A 22,364-nucleotide genomic window follows, 5' to 3' on the forward strand; every position below is an offset into this window, starting at 1 on the left:
CCAAGCAGACATGGGGAGAACGTGCAAACTCCGCATGGACAGTGACCCAAGCCGGGAATTGAACCCAAGTCCCTGGCTCTGTGAGGCAGCAGTGCTGTGCGAAGCGTACAGTTCTTCAATAAACCCCATTGTTCCTGTGGCTTGCCTTTTCCGTGTGACTTCTTTGGAGCTACCTCCCTGGTAGTTTCAGTCCTAACAGAATAGACCTTCTCCAGTAACTAACCTTTTGCAATTACCCTGCTGTTATGGGGATGGTCACGGGTGGGATGTGCCTCAGGACTAGAAGCCAGGGGATTAGAGTTGTTGAAGAGTATCTGTGATGCGCATTATTCAGTTGCATATTTGGTGTGAGTGGAATGGTAACATAGTGGTGCACAGTATTCTGCAGTTGAGTATGTGGCAAGGTCAAAGGTTCTTAGGGTCTTGCTTGTGACCCCCCAGTTAGCTGAGGCGCTTATTGCAGGTCTTGATGAGCTGTTGCCTGTACATCCGGATTATGATATGGTGACACCTAGGTATATAGAGTGGAGATCATTCTTCATTCTTTGGCCATCCGGAGTGATGTTCCCTTCCCTTTTCTCACTGGCATTGTGAAGATGGAATGTGCTATAGAGGCTGTTTTACTGATGCTTGGTGTTAGCATCATATCTTGCAGTAGTTGGCCAGCTTTGCAATCCAGACAGATTTAGACTGAACTTCAATTGTACAACTTCCCCTTTATGTAGTTAAATCTGACTCCCATTAAAATCAGCAGGTCCAAAAACTTCATGTTTGAGTGAATTGTGGCTCTCTGTCTTTAACAAATAGGTGAATTTATTGATTAAACCCTGTCACCCTAAGTGGAGCACCTGGCATACAAGAAGGAGTAAACATTGACTGGATGGTACTAAGGAGAACACAGCTTTACTTTGCATCCATGACTGCTGACTGGTTGAGAAACGCCCAAGGAGCAGTGGAGTTCCTTGGGTTGAAAACCTGAATCGCATTGAGAACTCCCATTCCCTCTGGAAGATATTATAGATACAGGTGGAAGCCAGCCCTTTTTAAAAATTATTAAGTATTGATTAAAATTCAGAAACAAACATAAACAAAAATGCATAGCCCTTTAACTATGGGATGATGAGTGAACAGGACTTGAATTCGGGGACTACATCAGATGACCTCACATTTACTGAGGATAGAACGTGGGCCAACCAGAAGTGGGTTGGAATAGTCAATTCTGAAAGTAATAAGGCATGGCTGGAATTTGGCCACATTATGAAGGTGGAAAAGGGCAGTCCCTTTTATAATGGTCCTAGAATTTGGTAGGAAGCTCATCCCCAGGCCATCTATGACAACAAGGTTACGAGTAGCCTATTTCAGCATCAGACAGTTGGCATGTTGGTGTTTATGTGAGCAATAATGCAAATCTCAACAGACCCTGTTCCTGTATGCATTAATTTATTTTTCCTTCAATCACTTATTTTTGCATACTTTACTGTGCCAGAATAATATGTTAAATTCCCCTTTTGCAGACTTTGGTGGCAGATGAGGAACAAGTAACAGATTCAGTATTCATTTAGGATGTTCATACCCCCCTCAACTGAGCTCTCTGCTCCTCTGACTCTAGGTCTTATGGATTCAGCCTTCCTTCAATCAGCAACCAATCTCTGCTACTTTCTGCTTAAACGTGTCAGCTCTTTACCTTTTCCTTCTCCTTTAAGGCTATAACCCCATTTCTTTGATCAACTTGGGTCACCTCTTCTAATATTTTCTCCTTTGACTCAGCATCTACCATGTCTGAAAAACCTTGGACATTTTCGCAATTTTACAAATGGTATACAAATAAGTTGTTATTGAAATGTGCTGAAATAAAATTTTATTTTCTTTTTTAGTGGGATTCATCTTGTTGTTCCAACTGCGACTAAGTAAGTCACAGCATTGTTCAATAATCTATTTCCTAAGAAGTTGCAACCCATTAAACAACTCAAAAAAATGTTAATTTTTAAAAAGTTGAATCACTAAATTTTTTCAAAAGCATTGATTTCTGCCAATGTTGTATTTATGAGGGAGCATTTCATGGAAGTAAAATTAATTATGCTTCTTAAATCTTTGCCACAGGGCTGGACTTTATATTAACTACCACTATACTTTCATTCCCAAATGGTTAACTATCACACATATTTTGTTCTGGAATATATTGCAAGTTTGATTACAGCATAGTTTATTTTCTATTTTTAGGTAATACTTCTCCAGTTCTTGCCTGTTATTTCACAAACTGGGCGCAATACAGGCTTGGGATTGCTCGATACACACCTGATCAAATCGATCCTTTTATGTGCACCCATTTGATTTATGCATTTGCCAACATGAATGACAGATATCAAATTACTACATTTGAATGGAATGATGAAACTCTTTACAAATCATTCAATGATTTAAAACTAAAGTGAGTAGAAATACACTTCTCAACAGTTCTAAAGATTTTCTTACTCTGTGGTTCATTTTCATGTTAAATGTTTCCATGCTTCCCTATCCTTCCTGTTATGTTGGCCAAGAATGCCGGGCCCCATGGGCTTCGTGGAGTACAAGCTCCCTTATTGAGCAAGTGGAGGCTTGTCCAATAGGAAATGTTCAGTGGGGGCTTTTAAACCTATTACTTTACCCAGACTATTGTAGGTCCTGAGGTGTTGAACTACCTAGCCGTGAGTCTCGGGAACAGCCTCTTGGTACACAATAAAGGGTGTTTGGTGACGGGAAACTGGGACTTGATTGAATTACTACATTGGTGATGAGGAACACCACCTCTCTCCTTCAGACAACCTCCTTAAGTCAAGAATCTTTGCCGGTAAGAAAATGCCATTATACCTCTTGAACCCTATGACATGAGCGGGGAAAACTGAGCCCAATATACTGAGCACATTCATTACTTCTTCCATGCTAACAACATTGAAGGAGGTGAAAAACAAAAGGTGATGTTGTTAATAGCATGCAAGGCCCCTACTTTCAAGTGTGATAGAAAGTCTGACCTATCTGGATGCCCCTGACTCAAAAACTTTTAATGAGCTAATACATCTGGTAAAGAATCACTGCGACCCAAAGCCTTCTGTAATTCTCCAGCGATATTGTGTCAAAATAGCTGGGACTACTCCTGGGGTACCTGTCACTGAGTTCTTGGCTAGGTTGCGGAAATTGGCCGAAAACTGTGAATTTGGACCACCTCTTAATGAAATGTTGAGAGACAAATTGGAATGTGGCATAAATGACCTAACCACCCAAAAGAAGCTGTTGGCAGAACCCAATTTGGATTTTTAAAAATCCATTGAAATAGCCTCAACACTCGAGAACACAGAAAAAAAAAGAGGCTCAGGAACTAAATGGGGCATCCAGCAGCAATATCTTCCATTTAGGGGGAGGGACCTCATGTAATTCTGGATTCAAAATTGGCTCAGTTGTAGGAGGCAGAGGTTGATGACAAAAGGCTACTTCAGTGATTGGAAGCCAGTGTCCAGTGGCAAAACACAGGGATCTGTGTTGGGCCCCCTATTATTCGTCATTTATATGAATGACATTGATGACTATGTGGGGGGTAGTAAGTTTACGGATGACACAAAAATTGGAAGGGTGGTGAACAGTGAGGCGGAGTGTCTTGGGCTACAAGAAGATATAGACAGAATGGTCAAATTGGCTGACAAGTAGCAGATGGAACTTAACCCTGAAAAGTTTGAGGTGATGCACTTTGGGAGGTGTAAATTGACAAGAAAGTACTCAATGAATGGTAGGACACTAGGAAGTCCTGTGGAACAAAGGGACCTTGGCATGTTTGTCCACACAACTCTGAAAGCTAGGGTGGCGAAAAAGGCATATGGGATACTTGCCTTTATCAATCGAGGCATAGATTACAAAATTACAAAGGAAGTCATGTTGGAGGTGTATAGAATTTTGGTGAGGCCAAAGCTAGAGTACTGTGTGCAGTTCTAGTCGCTTCATTATCGGAAGGATGTGATTGCACTAGAGAGGGGTAAAGAGGAGATTCACCAGGATGCTGCTTGGGATGGAACATTCAAGTTATGAAGAGAGGTTGCGTAGACTTGGGTGGTTTTCGTTGGAGCAGAGAAGACTGAGGGGCGAACTGATCAATGTGTACAAGATTATGAGAGACATGTACAGAGTTGATAAGGAGCAGCTGTTCCCCTTAGTTCCCATCAAGCCCGCACCGACAACAATCCCACCAAGGCACTAGCCCCGTAACTCCACATATTTACCCTGATAATCCCCCTGACCCTAAGGGCAATTTAGCATTTCCCATCAACCTAACCCGCACATCTTTTGGACTGTGGGAGGAAACTGGAGCACTCAGAGGAAACCCACACTGACACGGGAAAAACATGCAAACTCCACACAGTCACCCGAGGCCAGAATTGAACCTGAGTTCCTGGCGCTGTGAGGCAGCAGTGCTAACCACTGTGCCATCGTGCCGCCCTATCATCACAACAAAGCTTGTGCCAATAATTGAATTACTAGTGAATGACCATCCCTTGAAGATGGAGGTGAACACAGGCGTTGCAATCTCCATTATTGGAAAACAAACGCATTAGCATCTCCAATCTAGCATCCAACTCCTGAGGTTGGAAGATGTGAGAGCCAGACTAGCAATCTACACGGGGGAACCTTTACAGATAAAAGACACCGCAATGGCTCCAATAACTTTTGTAGGATCAGTCAGCGGAGTGAGATTTCAGCCCGAGTGAGGGTATCGGGAATTTGGAGTTAAGTGGGTAACTATTGGTAGGTGTTTCTCTTTTTTCTTTTTAAAATTCAGTAGTCTAGTTTAAAGGGCAATAAGCAACTGACCTAGTTAGCTAAATGGCAGTTATCTGTCAATCAATTGAAGCCTGATTAGGGCCTCAATAGGTGTAAACACTTAGGAATTTTAAACTGGTGTGTGTCATCCCAGCTCATGTCAGCTGTATATAAGGCAGTGGTTTAAGCAAATGCACGACCAGTGAGCTTGCACAGGACCAGTCAGCTGAGTGGGAATTTGGTGCTGAGGGGAAAGAGGTGCTCATCTTCAGGAGGAACAAGAGGTGGACCTGCGAGGAAGACCCGAGATCAAGTGAGAGGTCGAAAGCAATCGAATCGCGACGTCACAGCCAGCAGGTAAGTGATTGCTGGTGACTGGTAAGTAGTTTTTGTTTTCTTTTTTCTCTTGGCGTTGTAGTTGTTGTAAGTTAGCTTAAGGGTTAAATCATGGTAAGAGATCCCAGATCCATATCATGCTCCTCTTGTATGATGTTTCTTTACTGCCAACTCCTGGAGTTATTCTAACCCCCCTCACCCCGAGGTTCCTTGCTGGTACACACCCTATAATGATTTCAATGAGACCATTGAGTTTGGTCTCTAGGAATATGAACTCCTTGATTGAGCACATTATTGCCTGTCCAATCAGGGAGTCTTTTCTGTAGATATAACTGTCATGTCTCCTGGCACTCCAGATGCTGACACAGAAACTGTAGTACTCTATGAACTATAATAGAGTTTGTAAATAAAAGGGAATCTTGTGAATGGACACCACCCTCTGCTGACTTATTTCAGTGGTGACAAGAAAAAAAGAACAATCCATGGAACTTGCACGCCAACAGCTGTGATGCATTGGGGGTACACCATTGTCAGGTATCATGCCTCACTTTGGAAATCTGGACTCTTCTGACCCTGCTTTGGAGGACTGGACACAATATGTAGAATGAATGCATTATTTCTTCAGCACTAATGACAGTGTTAGATGAAAAGCAATAGGTGGTTCTTTTGACCGCATGTGAACAAAGTTGTGACATCTGGCAGAAGCCTATGAATTCAAGTTGACACTTAATGAGATGCTAATAGACTGGTTGGTATGTGGATAAATAATGCGACTATCCACAAAAATGCCTGCTGACGGAGGCCCAACTGGACTGCAAGCAAGCACTACAAGTGGTTTTGTCGTTGGAAAAGGTGACAAGTGGAGTATACAAGTTACAAGGGTTCCTGATAGAAGTGGATTCCCACACCAGTGCAATTGAGTTAGAGGACCACTGCTTGGGAGCAGGCAATTATATAGCTGCCCTCAGGAAGGATTCGGAAACATGTAAACCCAGGTCAGCCCGCTGGACCACCCCAAAACAAGGCCAAGTTGGACCAGACAGACAACAGTTCCTGCAGAATCCCTTCTAGCAAGACATTGTAACTGTTACCGGTATTCGGAGTCAGACCAGCAAAAGAAAATCTCAAAACATAGATTTAGGAAAACGACACGTAGGCTGATGACCAGGAGAATGCACACCCTGGAAGCTCCACCTACATCCAACTTGGATCAATTTAACTGCTTAATAGTGACCAAATCAGAACCTATTAAAATAACCTTAAGACTAAATTCCTCGCCTGTCGCCCGGATACACCTTGGCGGGCCTTGTTGCCGCCGGGCGGCGGAGGTCCCCGCTGGAGGTCCCTCTACGGAGGGATCTCCCCCAATTACGTCGGGGACCTGGGGTGGAGGGTGATGCATGCAGCAGTTCCGCACAACCGTAGGATTCACTGGTTCACGGGCTCCGAAGACTGCCCTTTCTGCGGCTTTGTGGAGTCCGTGGACCATGTCTATGTTGTGTGTCTTAGGCTGCACTCCCTTTATGTTTTCCTAAAGAACCTTTTGTTGATGTTTTGTCTGCACTTCAGTCCCACGCTCCTGATCTACGGACACCTGGTGCGGAGAGGGGAGGGTCGGGATGGCGACCTCCTCGTGAACCTGGGCCTGGCGAAACACGCCATTTACCAGTCCAGGCTGCGGGCGATCGAGGGGGCCGTCCATCCTGACTGTCTTCCCCTCTACCGCGGCTACGTTCGTGGCCAGGTGTCCCTGGAGAGGGAGCATGCGGTGTCCATGGGCGAGGTTGACGCTTTCCGCGCCCGCTGGGCACCGCAGGGGTTGGGGTGCATTATTGACCCTAATAATCACATTTTAATTTGATGTTTTTAAGTTTCCTTTGTACTTTGATTTCTGTTCGGGCTGTTCCCCCTCCTTTTTGGGGAGCTGCCCCTTTTACTTTGTCCTGATTTAATCTGAGTTTGTTTACTTGGTTTGGTTTGACCTAAAAAGAGGACATAGGCGTGGCTGTGTCCATAGTTGTGGACGCAGTGTTTAGCATAATTCGCACTGGATTCCAACCCTTGTCCTTAATCAAGACTGAGGGCTTACACAGAGGAACCACTGAGAGTTGTGAGTACAACCTTTGTTCCTGTTTCTTATAAAAAGCAACTGGTTAGGCTACCATTAATAGTAGTGGAGGGCTTGGGGCCGAGCTTAATGGGTCGAAACTGGCTTGAGAGAATTTCAACTAGATTGGGTGAACATTTTCCAGTTGGAGAATGATCGTTTGAGTGAAGTCCTGCTCAAATACCCATAAGTTTTCCGAGAAGGGCTAGGAACAATAAAAGGAACCAAAGTGACCTTGCATGTCGATCCGGATGCCGTCCTGTGATTTTGCAAGGTCTGCCTGGTTTCATTTGCTTTAAGGGAAAAAGTGGAAACAGAGATTAGAAGATTGGAACAAGAAGGTATCATAAAACCTGTCCAGTTTGTGGAATGGACAGCCCTGGTGGTGCCTATCAGGAAGCCAGATGGTTCAGTTTGTCTTCGTGGGGACTTTAAGCAAACAATAAACCGCTCTTTACAACTGGACAAGTACCTGATTTCCCTGGATTGGAGATTTATATGCAAAGCTAGCAGGGAGACTCTTATTTTTGAAATTAGATATGAGTCATGCTTATTTGAAGTTGTAGCTGGATGAGGATTCACAGAAATATGCCATGATCAATACACCAAAGGGCTTCCATCAATACACAAAAGGTTACCTTTTCGGGTATTGTCAGCCTGTGAGATTTTCTAGAAAACAATGGCGAATATGTTACAAGGTATACCACTGGTGACCATTTACCTGAACGACGTTTTCATTACAAATGAAACAAAGGCAGAACTCCTTCAGAACCTGGAGGAAGTCCTCAGACGGTTTTCAACAGCCAGTGTGCACTTAGGAGGGCAAAATGTGTTTTCTTTGTGACCTATCTGGGCTACAAAGTGGACAAAGCAGGACTACACCTTTGGAGGACTGGGTGCGGGTGATTAAAGATCCCCGGCTCTCACCTCAATCCATGAGCTACAGTCATTTTTGGGACTGGTGACGTTCTATGGGAAGTTCATACCAAACCAGACCTGCATCAACTGCTAAAAAAGCATCAAGCTTGGGAATGGTCCACCCATCAAGAACTTGCTTTTAATAAAGTAAAATAACAGCTGTCATTGGCGAATATCCTAGCACATTATGATCCCAGAAAAGAGCTAGTGCTCACCTGTGATGTGCCTCTATACGGCATCGGAGCAGTTTTAGCACATAGATGGCACAGTGGAGAGGAACAGCCAATAGCTTATGCCTCAGGACCTTTGCTAAACAAAGAAAGTACACCCATGTTGAAAAAGAAGGTTTGGTGTTGATATTTGGAGTGAAGAAATTTCACCAATATCTATATGGGTTGGAAATTGTCACCAATCACAAGCTGCTGCTGGGACTACTGAAAGAGGACAAGGCGATGCCACCAATAACATCGGCTCGGATCCAGCAGCGGGCATTACTATTGGTGGGTTACCACTATCTGTTGGAGCACCTGCCGGGAAATTGAGCGGCAAATGCAAATGCCTTGAATAGGCTATCTTTAGCAGACACCCCACCGATGGTGCCCAGAGTAAAAGAGACGGTAGTGGCTATGAATTTTCTGGATGCCCTTCCTGTGGCCGCACATAATATACACCTCTGGATACAAAAGGACCCAGTACTCGCAAAAGTGAAACACTTGGTACTTAATGGGGAAACAGAAAAGCCAGTCCAACCCCAATTCCACCCCAATATGGGAGTAGAAGGGAGCAGCTCATGGCAGAAGATGGAATACTGCTATGGGGGCATGAGTGGCAGTCCCAAGTCAAGGTTGCTGTGGACTATATCATACTAGCCAAATTGCATCACGGCCACCCAGGAGTGTCCAAAATGAAGATGCTGGCCTGGAAATATGTTTGGTGGCCTGGAATGGATATACCGGCGCAAGTGGGTCAGTGCCAGGAAGGACATGGGTTATGCAGGTCCATTCATGGGCTCGATGTTCTTGGTCATAGTGGATGCCCATTCAACATGGTTGGATGTATATAGGGTGAATTCTGCGAACATGGCGATAATGGTAGAAAAACTTTGCACCTCATTTCCGACACAGGGCATCCCAGAGGTGCTCGTCTCTATATATTATGTGCGGCCCTAGGAAGGGCATCCAGAAAATTCATAGTCACTACCGGCTTTTGCCAACCAGGAGTTCACCCAATTCATGATGTCAAATGGGGTTTAACATATCAGGACAACACCATACCATCTGGTGTCGAACGGGTTCGTGGAAAGAGCATTCCAGACTTTAAAAGCCGGGTTCAAAAAACAGCCAGCAAGACCAATAGAAACCAAACACTCCTGTTTGTTATTCAACTACAGGACAACCCCACATGGCACTGCGGGAATAGCACCCACAAAATTACTCATGGGCAGATGACTCTGCACCAGATTAAGTCTACTATTCCAAAACCTCGGGTGGCGGGGGAAGGTGGAAAGGCAACAAGAAGCCCAACGCAGTGGTCATGACAATAGTCACCGGGAAAGGCAATTGGAGACTGCAGATGAAGTCTGGGTGAAGAATTATGTACATGGTTACCTGGAGCGGTTAAGTTACAGAATACATGTGGGAGAGATCCTCCTGAAAAAACGCCTAGATCAGATACGGGCCTCAAAATCGCAGTCTGTCCCAGAGCTGACTTGGCCCAGCAGGCCCGGACGAAGAGAGTCCTCCCAGAGTCCAAAATGTACGCTGCAGATGAAGCTGCGGCACCTCATCTGCCGCCCGAGGAAGGGGTGAAATAGAACTCCGGCGCTCACTAACAAAGAGACAAGCACCTATCAGACACACTGACCGCCGCCCCCCCCCCCCCCCCCCCCCCACCTCTAACATCGGATGTTGAGTTAGAAGGTTCGGACCCCCACTGAAACATGGAAAGAGATCCATGACCCGCTTGAACCACCGAGGTTCCTCGAACTTGTGGGGGTGTGATGATTTCAATGAGGCCATTGACGTGGCTTCTTGGAATATGAACTCACTGATTGAGCTCATTATTGCCTGTCTGATTAGGGAGTCTTTTCTGTATATATAACTGGGAGTGTCAGGTCTCCTGGCATTCTAGATGCTGACATAGAATCTGTCGCGCTCTATGAACTGTAATAGAACTTGTAAATAAAAGTGAATCTGGTGAAGGGATACCGGCCTCCGCAGACTTATTCCACCACCCCACCACCCACCGCTCCCCCCCCCCCCCCCCCGATCCTGAGGAGCCTTGCTGGTTCACCACCCCTCACTTGAGACCCTTTGCTGGTTTCCCCCTCACCCTAGCTGCTGCCCTCTTTCCACTGTAACTCTGGTGTCCTGTGGCTTGCTGTGCACTCGCCTCCAAACTCCCTTCAAAGTGGAGCTCGCCATATTTCCATTTTTAAAAAACCATTGTGATGGCATGGTGTTGTGGGCAGACTTTTGAGCCTGGGTGATTGATTGCTGTGGGGAGTGAAGAGGCGTGTCCTTCAGTTTGTCCTGAAGTCCGTGACCAGCTCCTTCATTTTGCTGACATTGAGGGAGAGGTTGTTGTTTTTGCACAATGCCCCTAAGCTTTCTATCTCTTTCCTGTCCTGTCGTTGTTTGGGATCCAACCCGCTATGGTGATGTCATCAGCAAACTTGTACATGGAATTAGAACCAATTTTGTCCACACAGTCATAAGTGTATGAACATTGTAGGGGGCTGCTGAGTATACAGCCTTGTGGGGCACCGGTGCTGAGGATTATGGTGGAGGAAATGTTGTCGCCTATCCTTAGTGATTCCCGTCTGTGGGTCAGGATCCAATTTCAGGCGTGGGTGGGGGGGTTTGGGTGTGTCCTAAGTCTTGAATTTGGAGGCGAATTTGGTTGGAATGATGGTGTTGAAGGTGGAGCTATAGTCAATAAACAGGAGTCTGATGCAGGTGTCATTCCAGGGATGAGTGTAGGGCCAGGGAGATGGTGTCTGCCATGGACTGGTTGCAATGGGAGGCAAATTGCAGTAGATCAAGGCAATCTGGGAGGCTGGAGTTGATGTGTGCCATGATTAATCTCTCGAAGCAATTCATGATGATAGATGTCAGGGCTAGCAGGCAGTAGCCGATAAAGCATGGTGCTTGATTATTTGGTATCGGGATGATAGTGGCCTTCTTGAAGCAGGTGGGAACCTCAGATCAGAGTAAGGAAAGATTAAAGAAGTTCCCCACATCGCATCAAAAGATTACACCTATGCTCTTCAACTCATGGATTATCTGAAGTGATGGCACCAGACAATGGAACGGTATTCACAAGTGCTGAGTTTCAAAGCTGCACCACTCAACAGTATTAGAACTATGCCTTAACACAGAGTTCAAACTTTCAAGTCTGGCCTAAAAAAATTCATGATGTGGAGATGCCAGCGTTGGACTGGGGTAAACACAGAAAGAGTTTTAACAACACCAGGTTAAAGTCCAACAGGTTTATTTGGTAGCAAATGCCATTAGCTTTCGGAGCGCTGCTCCTTCATCAGATGGAGTGGATATCTGCTCTCAAACAGGGCATACAGAGACACAAAATCAAGTTACAGAATACTGATTAGAATGCGAATCTCTACAGCCAACCAGGTCTTGAAGGTACAAACAATGTGAGTGGAGGGAGCATTAAACACAGGTTAAAGAGATGTGTATTGTCTCCAGACAGGACAGCCAGTGAGATTCTGCAAGTCCAGGAGGCAAGCTGTGGGGGTTACAGATAGTGCGACATAAACCCAAGATCCCGGTTGAAGCCGTCCTTATGTGTGCAGAACTTGGCTATCAGTTTCTGCTCAGCGACTCTGCGCTGTCGTGTATCGTGAAGGCCGCCTTGGAGAACGCTTACCCGAAGATCAGAGGCTGAAGGACTACACAAGACACCCAAGAAAATGAAGGCCATCATGTAAGTTCGCAGACCAGAGAATGTATCGCAGTTATGATAATTCCTGGGATTGATAAATTATTATGGCAAATTTGTGCCAGATTTGGCCACCGTGCTGAAACCTTTACACCACCTACAGTGTAAAGGCAGATGAAACCTGCAGTGTGAAGAGGCTTAGCGAGTGATAAAACATGCTTTACAAAGGTCAGAAGTGTGGGTACATTTCGATCCAAGTTGCCATTGTAATTAGCCTGCGATGCCTCGCCTTATGGGCCTGCCGCTGTATTGTAACATGTGTTGTCCAACGGAGAAGAAAGGCCCATCGCCCGTGCATCAAAGTCTTTGACAAAATCAGAGGAAAGGTATGCCTAAGTCGAGAAGAAGGGATTAAGTATTTTATTTGGGGTGAAGAAATTCTCTCATTTTCTATAGGGCCAGCATTTTGTGCTGTTAACTAATCACAGGCCCCTGACCACCATCTTTGGGCCATAAACAGGAATACCATCCATGGCAGCAGCTCGGTTACAACGATGGGCACTACTTTTGGCAGCATATTCCTACGACATACAGTATAGACAATCTGAGCAGCATGTAGTAACGCTGATGCATTTACAAGGCTGCCTCTCCCTTGAGGAACATGTATTCCTGAATGGCATTTGAAAATTATGTATTTTCACCTTGATGATAAAGTACCTGTAGCAGCACCCAGGATCGAAATGCCACAAGAAACAACCCAATCTTCAGTCAGGTAATGGATTTAGTCTTATGAGGGAAGATTATTCATAAGAGTCAGCCTGATTTGAGTTACTACCTGTCAAGGAGGTGGCAGTTGTCCGTAACAGACTTGTCTTTTGTGCGGTATGAGAGTGGTCATTCCTCCCAACATTCTGTTGGAAAGTGCTGGATCAGGTGCACCAAGGGTACCCGGGTGTGGTGCAAATGAAAGATTGTCAGGGGTTACTTTTGGTGGCCAAATGTTGACTCTCAGATTGAGGAGAAGAAGGCAGGTGATTGTGAATCCTGTGCCCGAGTGCAGTAAGTACACACCGCTGTCGCTCCTCCACCATGAGAATGGCATGAAGCTCCTTGACGAAGGATCCATGTAGAATTTGCAGGTCCAGTAGAAGGCAAAATGCTGTTGGTGGTGGTCAATGCTGACTCGAAATGGACAGAAGTAGCTATTATGAAGTCGGTGTCAGCAGAGGTGACTAGAGCAACTGGACAAGTTGTTTGCTCACTTTGGAAGCCCTGATCAAATAGTGAGCGTCAACAGGCCATAATTTGTGGATAAGGAATTGGTGGACCATCTCGACCACCAAGGAGTTCATCAGGTAAAGCACACCCAAGAGGAACCAGGTGGCAATGAGACGGTCGTCCAGGAACTGTCATCCACCAGAGGGACTGATTATGTCAATGTACACTTTTAAAGGACGTTGATGTTACCATTCACAGTTAATGTTCATGTTTTTGTACATAGTTGAATTGTATACTTAATTGTGTTAAAAAAATATATATATATATATGCTATTTGGGGGTGTTTGAAGTGAGAAGTTTGGTGTCATTAGATAGTTATTTGATTTATTATTGTCACAAATTGCGGCCCGGGTCAGCTGACCCATTCTCTTAAAGGGACGTGCCCCAACATGTTTTCAATGGTGCATCTGTAGAAGTTGGTGAGAGTTGTAGCGGACATGCCAAATTTGCTTAGTTTCCTGAGAAAGTAGAGGCATTGGTGGGCTTTCTTAACTATAGCGTCAGCATGGAGGGACCAAGACAAATTTTTGATGATCTGGACACCTAAAAACCTGAAACTCTCGACCATTTCTATTTTGTCCCTATTGATGTAGACAGGGGCAATCCCTCCACTACACTTCCTGAAGTCGATGACTACCACCTTCATTTTGTTGAGATTATTGTCCATTTAGTAACATGTTTCCAAACGATGGAAGGTCAAGTTTTCAGGTATCGTCACAGATAACCTCTAAGCACAGCTCTGTTATATTCCAAAAGTTCTTATTTAGCTTTTAGGCCACTGAAACAGATATTTGTTTATCTTAGTTGTTAAAAATGACACCTGAAAAATTATTTTATTTCTTACAGAAATTCTGCCTTGAAGACGCTCGTGGCTCTTGGAGGGTGGAACTTTGGTTCCAGACGGTAAAAACTGCATGAGTAAAGTATATAAAAATAACAAACATGTTAAAAATGATTTCCTTAAAATATGATCAGATTTATAATGCAGACCATCTGGTGGGCGGCACGGTAGCACAGTGGTTAGCACTGCTGCTTCACAGCTCCAGGGACCTGGGTTCGATTCCCGGCTTGGGTCACTGTCTGTGTGGAGTTTGCACATTCTCCTCGTGTCTGCGTGGGTTTCCTCTGGGTGCTCCGGTTTCCTCCCACAGTCCAAAGATGTGCGGGTTAGGTTGATTGGCCATGCTAAAATTGCCCCTTAGTGTCCTGGGATGTGTAGATTAGAGGGTTTAGCGGGTAAAATATGTAGGGATATGGGGGTAGGGCCTGGGTGGGATTGTGGTCGGTGCAGACTCGATGGGCCGAATGGCCTCTTTCTGTACTGTAGGGTTTCTATGATTTCTATGAGATATTATAATCCAGACATGGCGCATAGATTTTCCACACTATTATTAATTTAAATGATGAGACATAGAGGGGACGATTCTCCCATCACGCTGCACTGATTTTTTACCACAGCAGGCCAGGAGATTCTGGTGGTGCCTGATTTGCAGGCTCTCTGCTGGGCACACAGACCTGAGCGTGTCTCCCAGCACTGGATTTCCAGGAAATCGCCGTGGAGCCGAATACATTATGCAGCGCGTAATTTGCATGTAATTTCAATAGCATTAGCAGGCCCGGGACTGAAATCTCCTGGCCCGCTAGCATCTCTCCTCCCCCCCCCCCCCCAACACCAAACCAGGAGTGGTTCACTCCAGCGGGGTTTCCAGTATCGCCCCACTTGCGGGAAGCTGGTGGCCCGACCCCACTGGAGTGAAGGGGGGGGGCAATTGAGGCCCCCAGAGAACACGGGGGGAAGCTCTCTGGGCGTTGGCACCTTGACAGTGCCAGCCTGGGCCCCCTGGCATACCTAAGGGGCAAAAAGCCTAGAGGGCACCTTGGCACTGTCCACCGGATGTGGGGTAATGCCAAGGGGGCGGGGCCGAATGGGATGGAGCATGATGGGGAGCGGGGCCTTTGTGAGGGCGATTGATGGGGTCCTGTTGCCACTATGCAGTCGGGATCGGCGGGGAGGGAGGGTGGCCAGCCAGCCATTGGGGCTGGCCATCGGGGTGGGGGGAGGCAGCCTGCTGGGGGGCTGTTACTGTAGCTGGTTGGGGTGGGGTGTGTGTCGAGGCTGGCCCGGACATGTCCGAGAGACCTGCGATTAGGCCGTGGGGGGGTAGTGCGCGGCTACTGCGCATGCACCAATCTTGGCGCTGACTGATCTTAGAATGTTTTGGGAGAATCGCCCCCAGAATTTTTCAAAAAGCAGCAAAGTTATAAATGGAGATTAGCTGAGTAGCAAAACTGGTACAATTGGAAAAACTGGCCAACAAGACCAGAGACGGAAAATCTCAGCAGCTGTCTCTCATTAGCATATTATAGAATCACTTCGCAGCTGATCAAATGGACAACTTGGCCAGCGGTTAGGAGAGAACAATGGCAACAGTTGCCATCAGCCAGGACCTTGAAGTTGCTTCCTGATTTATCTATGGCCTGCATTTTAAAATTTAACGGGTCGGAATTGGGTTAGGTTTATGGATCCCTATATTGTAGCCATGCCACCCCTGCCCCACTCCTCCCATCACAATATTCTGTCCATCAGTGAGGGAGGGTCAGCGGTAAAGGGTATAATCAACGTTACTGAACTCGGCCATAATATTTCCTTCCGGTTTTGTCCTGGCAAGATCATCTGATGCGGAAGAGACTCAGGCCCAGATTTTTGTAGAGTTGTGGAGACTCCACAGACATTCCAAAATGGTGGGTGGAACCCAAATTTGGAAGTCCTACCCCCATTTTCAACGTAGCTCATTTTTCTGGTAGGTTAAAGGAGTGGGGCATTAATCACATATGAGGGAAATTCAAACTCAGCAAGGTCATTGGAACTTAGTACTGAATTTAAAGAGATCCCATTTTCGTTATAGCAGAAGCCTTAATCCATTGTGATGGTCATAGAAGTTTACAGTAGAACTAAGTGCAAGGCCTGTTATGATTTGTAGAATTGTCATTATGTGAAGGCCCAGACAAAGTCCCAAAGAACGCAATTTGACCCATGTAAATAGCTGGCCTCGGCACTCAGCAGCCCCTGTGGCCACATTTGATCTACGTTCAGGGTGAAGGGCCAACTCTAGCCTGCACCTGCGCCTCTGGAGCAAAGATCTTACAATTTGGGGGTGGTTCACCAGAGGCAGGTGGGCAAGCTGGGAAATTTCCTAACCCCCCACTACCTGCCTTGGGAGCAAAAATCCAGGTCTATATTTGGAATTTGCACATCTATATATTAAAGTACTGTACCACTTATACACAGAGCTGATCCTACAAACATGTATAACAATTTCCAAGCTATACACTTGAGAAATGTTGAGTTACAACGATTGGATTCATAAAATAATACCTTTTATTTAAACCATGTATCTATTAAAAAGTTGATTTTGTGTTTTTCCTCTAACATATGCAATTTATCCCCAGTTTATGAACATTAAAATAACATATTTCGCACTGCATACAATTCTTGTGTTTACGTTGTGCTAAATATAAACAAAATAACACCACCAAATTTTTAATTTCCTCCTACCTCTCTGCTTTCTTCCCTAGTTTTAACAACGTGGTATCTACTCAGATGAATAGAGCAACATTCATCAATTCTGTGATTACGTTTCTGAGGAAATATCATTTTGATGGTTTTGATCTGGATTGGGAATATCCAGGTTCTAACGGAAACCCACTAGGAAACAAACAACTGTTTACCAGCTTGATTATGGTAAGAAAAACAGTTTTCACTTTTAAAACATACCAGATAATATATAATTATTCTCCAGCCCTTCATGTCCCGCTATCACCGCAAGCAAGAATGGAGAACTTGGCGCTGAGTGGGACTGGAGAATCCCAGCCATAGGCAAGTTCAGAGAATTCTAGCCTATATAATTATTAGTTATGAAGTTCTATATGCCTTCAAATTAATAATATATTGCTGGCCTTTTCCATTTGAACTTATTTTTGTCTGAAGTGACAAAAAAACTAATCGCATTATTATCTTGGTAGATGACTAGTATTTTATTTTACAAGACTAAGACAGAGGGAGCGATCCTACCAAAGAAATTCTCTAAGCCCAAAATGGGCAGTAAAACTGGAGAGTTTCAGATCCATTTTTTTCAGCGAGGCCATTAGTTGAACCTTATCCACTCTGCAATAAAAACATCCCTTGATCTGATTTCCATCTATAGGCGGAGCGGGTGGGGCCTAAGTTGCCTGAAAGTCAGCTGATAGCAGCAGAGGGCACAATTGCGCATGTGTAGGTTGTTGTGATGAGAGCAGCAGAGACTTGTCAATGCCTCTACTGCTGTAGCTGGCAGGCCTCTGTGGCCTAAGTCCGGTTACTGCGCGACCCAGTGCCCCTACCCACCCCCACCCGGATTGGGTGCAATCCTAATTTCTCGGCTTTTTCACGATCTTCCCGGCTCACCTCACCCGTCAGCCAGTGGGGCACAACGGTAAGATAGCCTCCAGAGAGTTATACAATGATGTGGTCAGAATTTTCCAACGCTTCCCACCGACGGGATCTTCTGGTCCTGACAGTGTGAATGGAGATCTGAAGGGTTTGCCAGTGCAGCATGGGGACTGGAGTGGTATTGTCACTGTCACTGGACTAGTAATCCAGAGGCCCAAGGTGATGCTCTGAGGACCTGGGTTCGAATCCCACCACAGCAGGTAATGAAATTTGAATTCATTAAAAATTTGGAATGATGTCCCCGAAATCACTATTGATTGTCATAAAAATCCATCAGGATCACTAATCTTTAGCAAAGGAAACCTGCCAGCCTTACCTGTTCTGGCACACAAGAATCTCCAGACACTTAGCAAATGTGTTTGACTCTTAAATGCCCTCTGAAATGGCCTAGGAAGACTCTCAAGTCATGGGCAATAAATGCTGGCTCAGCGTGTGACGCCACGTCCCATGAATGAATAAAAAATATATAAAATTTATTTGCACTTAAAGAGATGAAACAGCAGAAAAAAATGGTTTAATTGTAGAATTTGAGGGGTAATTGTATGATCTCAGCGTGCTGGTTCGGAATCCTCACAAATAGTTGAGTGAGAGGCCTGGACCAGTTTAATTAGCAGGCCACATTAAATACATCTACACTGTCTTCCACCAGAAGATAGTGGGACTTTCTCATCTGTTTTGTAGAATAGATTACATCATGTTTATGATTTCAAAGTATTAACTAAGCCTTGGACAGTCAGAATTCTTTTGACACTAATGTGCCACTATAACTCTGGCAGTTGCCTCATTGAAAAGGAAGAAATGGCCTTAGTTTTCCTCCCCTTTTATGATATTTATTTTATTTAAGCTCAAGCTTCACATTAGCTTGTCTTGATTTATGTTACATAGGTGGCTTTTCGACTTCTGTCAACAGTCATTTACTGTTTTCTACCAGTCTGTAACAGAAAGGAGCTGAAATGCAGCATGGTCCTTTCAACAATTCTCACCAGGACTAAACATGCTGGGTTAAAATCAGGCCTCTTGTATTTCCATTGGGAAACTGGGTTGGCTGGAGGTAAAGTAGTGCAGCCACAATGGTCATACCCATTATCCCTGTAGCTACTACTCGATGCTTAGACTATGAGATCACAGATTTACCCCAATATTTTGTTCTCTCCGAGGAATTGAAAAGCGCCTTTACAAAAGAAGCAAAGGAAACAGGAAAAGACAGTCTACTGCTTACAGCTGCTGTGGCTGCTGGTAAAAAGAACATCGATGTTAGTTATGAAATTGCTGAAATCTCTAAGTAAGTGTAATTTAATTTTGACCATGTTTGTGCTTTATAACTTTCAAATTAGCCAGGATTAGTTCAATCACTCCTCAACTGCTGAAAAAAATTTCGTTCTATTTAAGCGCCCAAAAGAAAATTTAATTTCAATCGTGCATGGGCACAGTTTTGATTCTTTTTATTGAGTAACTTAAGTGATGAACTGAGTTTTTTAAAAAAACAATAAATGACACAACAAAAGTTGAAAAACAAAGAGGGAGGAGGCCTGGTGGTCACAGGCATCCACTTCTGGCAGAGGCACAGGCATTGGACCATGAGGGACAGCTGGGAGGACAAGGTGCATGCGGAAGAAGCCACTATCCATTTGCCAGCGTGTATAGGCAGCATTCAAACTACTTGGACTGAACAGAGGTCCAATGCCACAAAAGGTTACAGCTTTCAAGGGAAGCTGTGATGAGCCTATTGCATATGCCCCCATTTGTGTAGGTAGACACCCAGTGCCTGTGGATCTGAAGGTCACTGTGGCACTAACTTCCTATTAGAACATTTATTCATTTCAGGATGGACCAAGTCAATCAGGCTGAGGTGGGCCAGCGGCTTTGCACGATTTGCAGGCTTCCCTTGGATCCAGGGTGCCATAAATTGCACCCATGCAAGCACCAAGGTGCTAGCCAACCGGGTGCATTCGTGAACAGGAAGGGATTCTACTCGATGAACATTCAGATAGTCTGTGACCACAGGACCCAGTTTCTACTGGTCTCTGCAAGGTACTTGATCAGCTGTCACAATGTCTACATACTACGGCACTCAACTGCCCAGGCTCTTCGCTGCTCCAGCTCTCCTCAAAGGGTAGCTGATTGGTGATAAGGGATATCCCCAGAGCGGTAGTTGATGACACTTGTAAGGCACCCAGGACAGAGGCAGTTGAGAGATATGAGTGTGCCTGTGTTGAAAACCCTTTCTGTTACAGACTGGTAGAAAGTGGGGAAATTAGGGCAGTTTAAATTGACCCCCCACTTGTCCTTGACAGAAGTATAATTCCTGGTGAATTTCAATTCATTAGTTTATATAATGCTTAGATGGACCTTAAGATTGTTGGTACATTCAATTCAGTCGCAGGCATGAGTGCACTAGTTTTAATTCTGCAGTTTAGTATGATCTTATTAGCGAGTGTTTAAAATTGTGTTAATTGTGCCAGTTTATATTTTGCATTTTAGTTTACATCTTTAGCTAGGTTCATGTTACGCTCTCTAAAAGTAAAATAAATTTGTTTTTGCAGTAGCTAGGGGAAATAATTAGAAATGCTTTATACCCTAATTCTATTGGATGGTATTTTACATTAATGTATGCTGTTGTTGTTTACCGCTCTGATCTCTTAGTATTACTAATGATTATGATTTAATTTACTACATTTTCATTTCTCTAGATATTTGGATTTTATCAGTGTGATGACATATGATTTTCATGGTCACTGGGACCCTTTCACTGGACACAACAGCCCTTTATATCGTGGCAATAAAGACCAGGGTGTTTTTTTGGATTTTAATATTGTACGTTTATGCTGGTATATAACCACTCCTAACGTTTTAAATTCTGAAACATTTTCTGAAAAGAGGTCTGAAAAGATGTTTAATCTTTCTTGAACACAATGCTGTTATTCTAATTGCTCCTGTTGCAGGATTTTGTTGTTAAATACTGGAGAGATAATGGTGCACCGTCAAATAAACTGCTGGTTGGATTTCCAACATATGGACGAACCTTCAAATTGAGCTCTTCGGAATCAGGTGTTGGTGCTCCAGCATCTGGTCCTGGACCGGCAGGCACTTATTCTAAAGAAAATGGCATCTTGGCTAATTATGAGGTGGTAAAACCTGAGTTGCTTTATTTTTATTTGAAGAAATTTAAGTCAAAACAAAGTATTAATTTACAATATTCTGCATTTTATACGTATGCATGCCGGTCTCCAATTTCTGAGAGAAGCCCCTCATCTCATTTTTAATATGCCAAAGGCATCGTAAAGGGTTGGCCTGAGTGTACGATCTGCAGCCATTTGATTTGGAATTTGCAAGTTCAGTGATGCAGCAGCTTGTAAAGGGCTTGGTGTAAAAGGAAAAATTGCAGGAGTGACCTAACTGTTCACATTGCCATGGCACAATATTCCCTTTGATGCTGATACCTGAAGTCCTTGTTTTGCTTCAAAAGAGGGTGAGCCAATTTGAGGTTGAATGCTCTCCTCCAGCAAAAGTACAGATCTGACACAATGAAGTCATCTAAATTCCATATATTAGACTGAAAATGAAGAAGTCTGTTAGTATCATAATAATGTCAAAGTAAACTATTGCTACATTATGTTAATATTTCCCATGGGATCTGTCAACCATGGCCCATGCCTAAGTTGGTAGTTCCCATAAATTTCAACAGTGTTTGTACATACGCTTTCATTGTGCCCAAGCTTTAGTCTCTTAAAGGATAAAGCCAAGGATAAAATAAAATCCTCAGGCTGTCTAGCACACATGCATTAGTGAAATGGTAAAATCTAGTCTTGCAAGCGTGGTAGTGGTATTGTATTACAGTTCATTCCAAGTTGTTATGGCTAAGTAAACTTTTACATGCATGTTGCAGTTTGGAGATATGGATAACAATGACAGAGGCTGCAACATTCTTTTTATCATATGGCTGACTGAGAATCTCTCCCAGTCTTATCTTCCATCATTAGCTCATGTTGGAATGATTTGCAGGTTGATATTCAGTCTGTTCGGCCACATTATAAACTTTGGTCATCAAATTCTGATAAGGACTCAGAATCAGAGTTCCTAGCCCAGAAGCAGGGATGCTGTCCACTGTGCCACATGCATGCTAGCTGGCAATTCACTGTTATACATTCACTGGAGACAGAGATATATCCTGGAACAATTGAAAGGATATGCTATATGAATGCCTCAGACTCTACTTGGAGTGGAAGACAACCTCCACTTCTAAAGAGCCTCCTCTGATGCAGAGGCCTTGACTAATGATTCCAAAATATGAATTCAAATCCCACCAGGACAGGTGGGAAATTTATATTGAGTTAATTAAATAAATACAGAATAAAAAGCTAGTATAAGCATTGGTGACCATGAAACTACCAAATTGTTGTAAAAATCCATCTTGTTTATCAATGCCCTTTGGAGAAAATAATATATGATCCTCACTGGTCTATATGAGAGTCCAGATCCAGAGCAGTGTGTTTGACTCTACTGCCCAGGTAAGCCATTCAGTTTTGTCAAACTACTACAACTAAAATTGATAAG

At 44.3% G+C, this 22,364-nt stretch overlaps 1 protein-coding gene across 1 annotated transcript in view; it reads left to right on the plus strand.

Annotated features, from left to right (window-relative positions):
* The first annotated feature begins 266 nt into the window (after positions 1 to 266).
* LOC144511730 (acidic mammalian chitinase-like) overlaps positions 267 to 22,364 on the plus strand; it is a 42,618-nt gene continuing 20,520 nt past the window's right edge. Inside the window, exons 1-7 of the mRNA XM_078241954.1 lie at positions 267 to 285; positions 2,221 to 2,428; positions 14,168 to 14,224; positions 16,898 to 17,063; positions 18,968 to 19,092; positions 20,501 to 20,624; positions 20,753 to 20,935. Coding sequence (XP_078098080.1) covers positions 267 to 285; positions 2,221 to 2,428; positions 14,168 to 14,224; positions 16,898 to 17,063; positions 18,968 to 19,092; positions 20,501 to 20,624; positions 20,753 to 20,935 — 882 coding nt within the window. The remainder of the gene's footprint in view (positions 286 to 2,220; positions 2,429 to 14,167; positions 14,225 to 16,897; positions 17,064 to 18,967; positions 19,093 to 20,500; positions 20,625 to 20,752; positions 20,936 to 22,364) is intronic.

Source organism: Mustelus asterias, chromosome 25 (genome assembly GCF_964213995.1).
Source record: "Mustelus asterias chromosome 25, sMusAst1.hap1.1, whole genome shotgun sequence".
In the NCBI taxonomy this organism is placed as follows: Eukaryota; Metazoa; Chordata; class Chondrichthyes; order Carcharhiniformes; family Triakidae; genus Mustelus; species Mustelus asterias.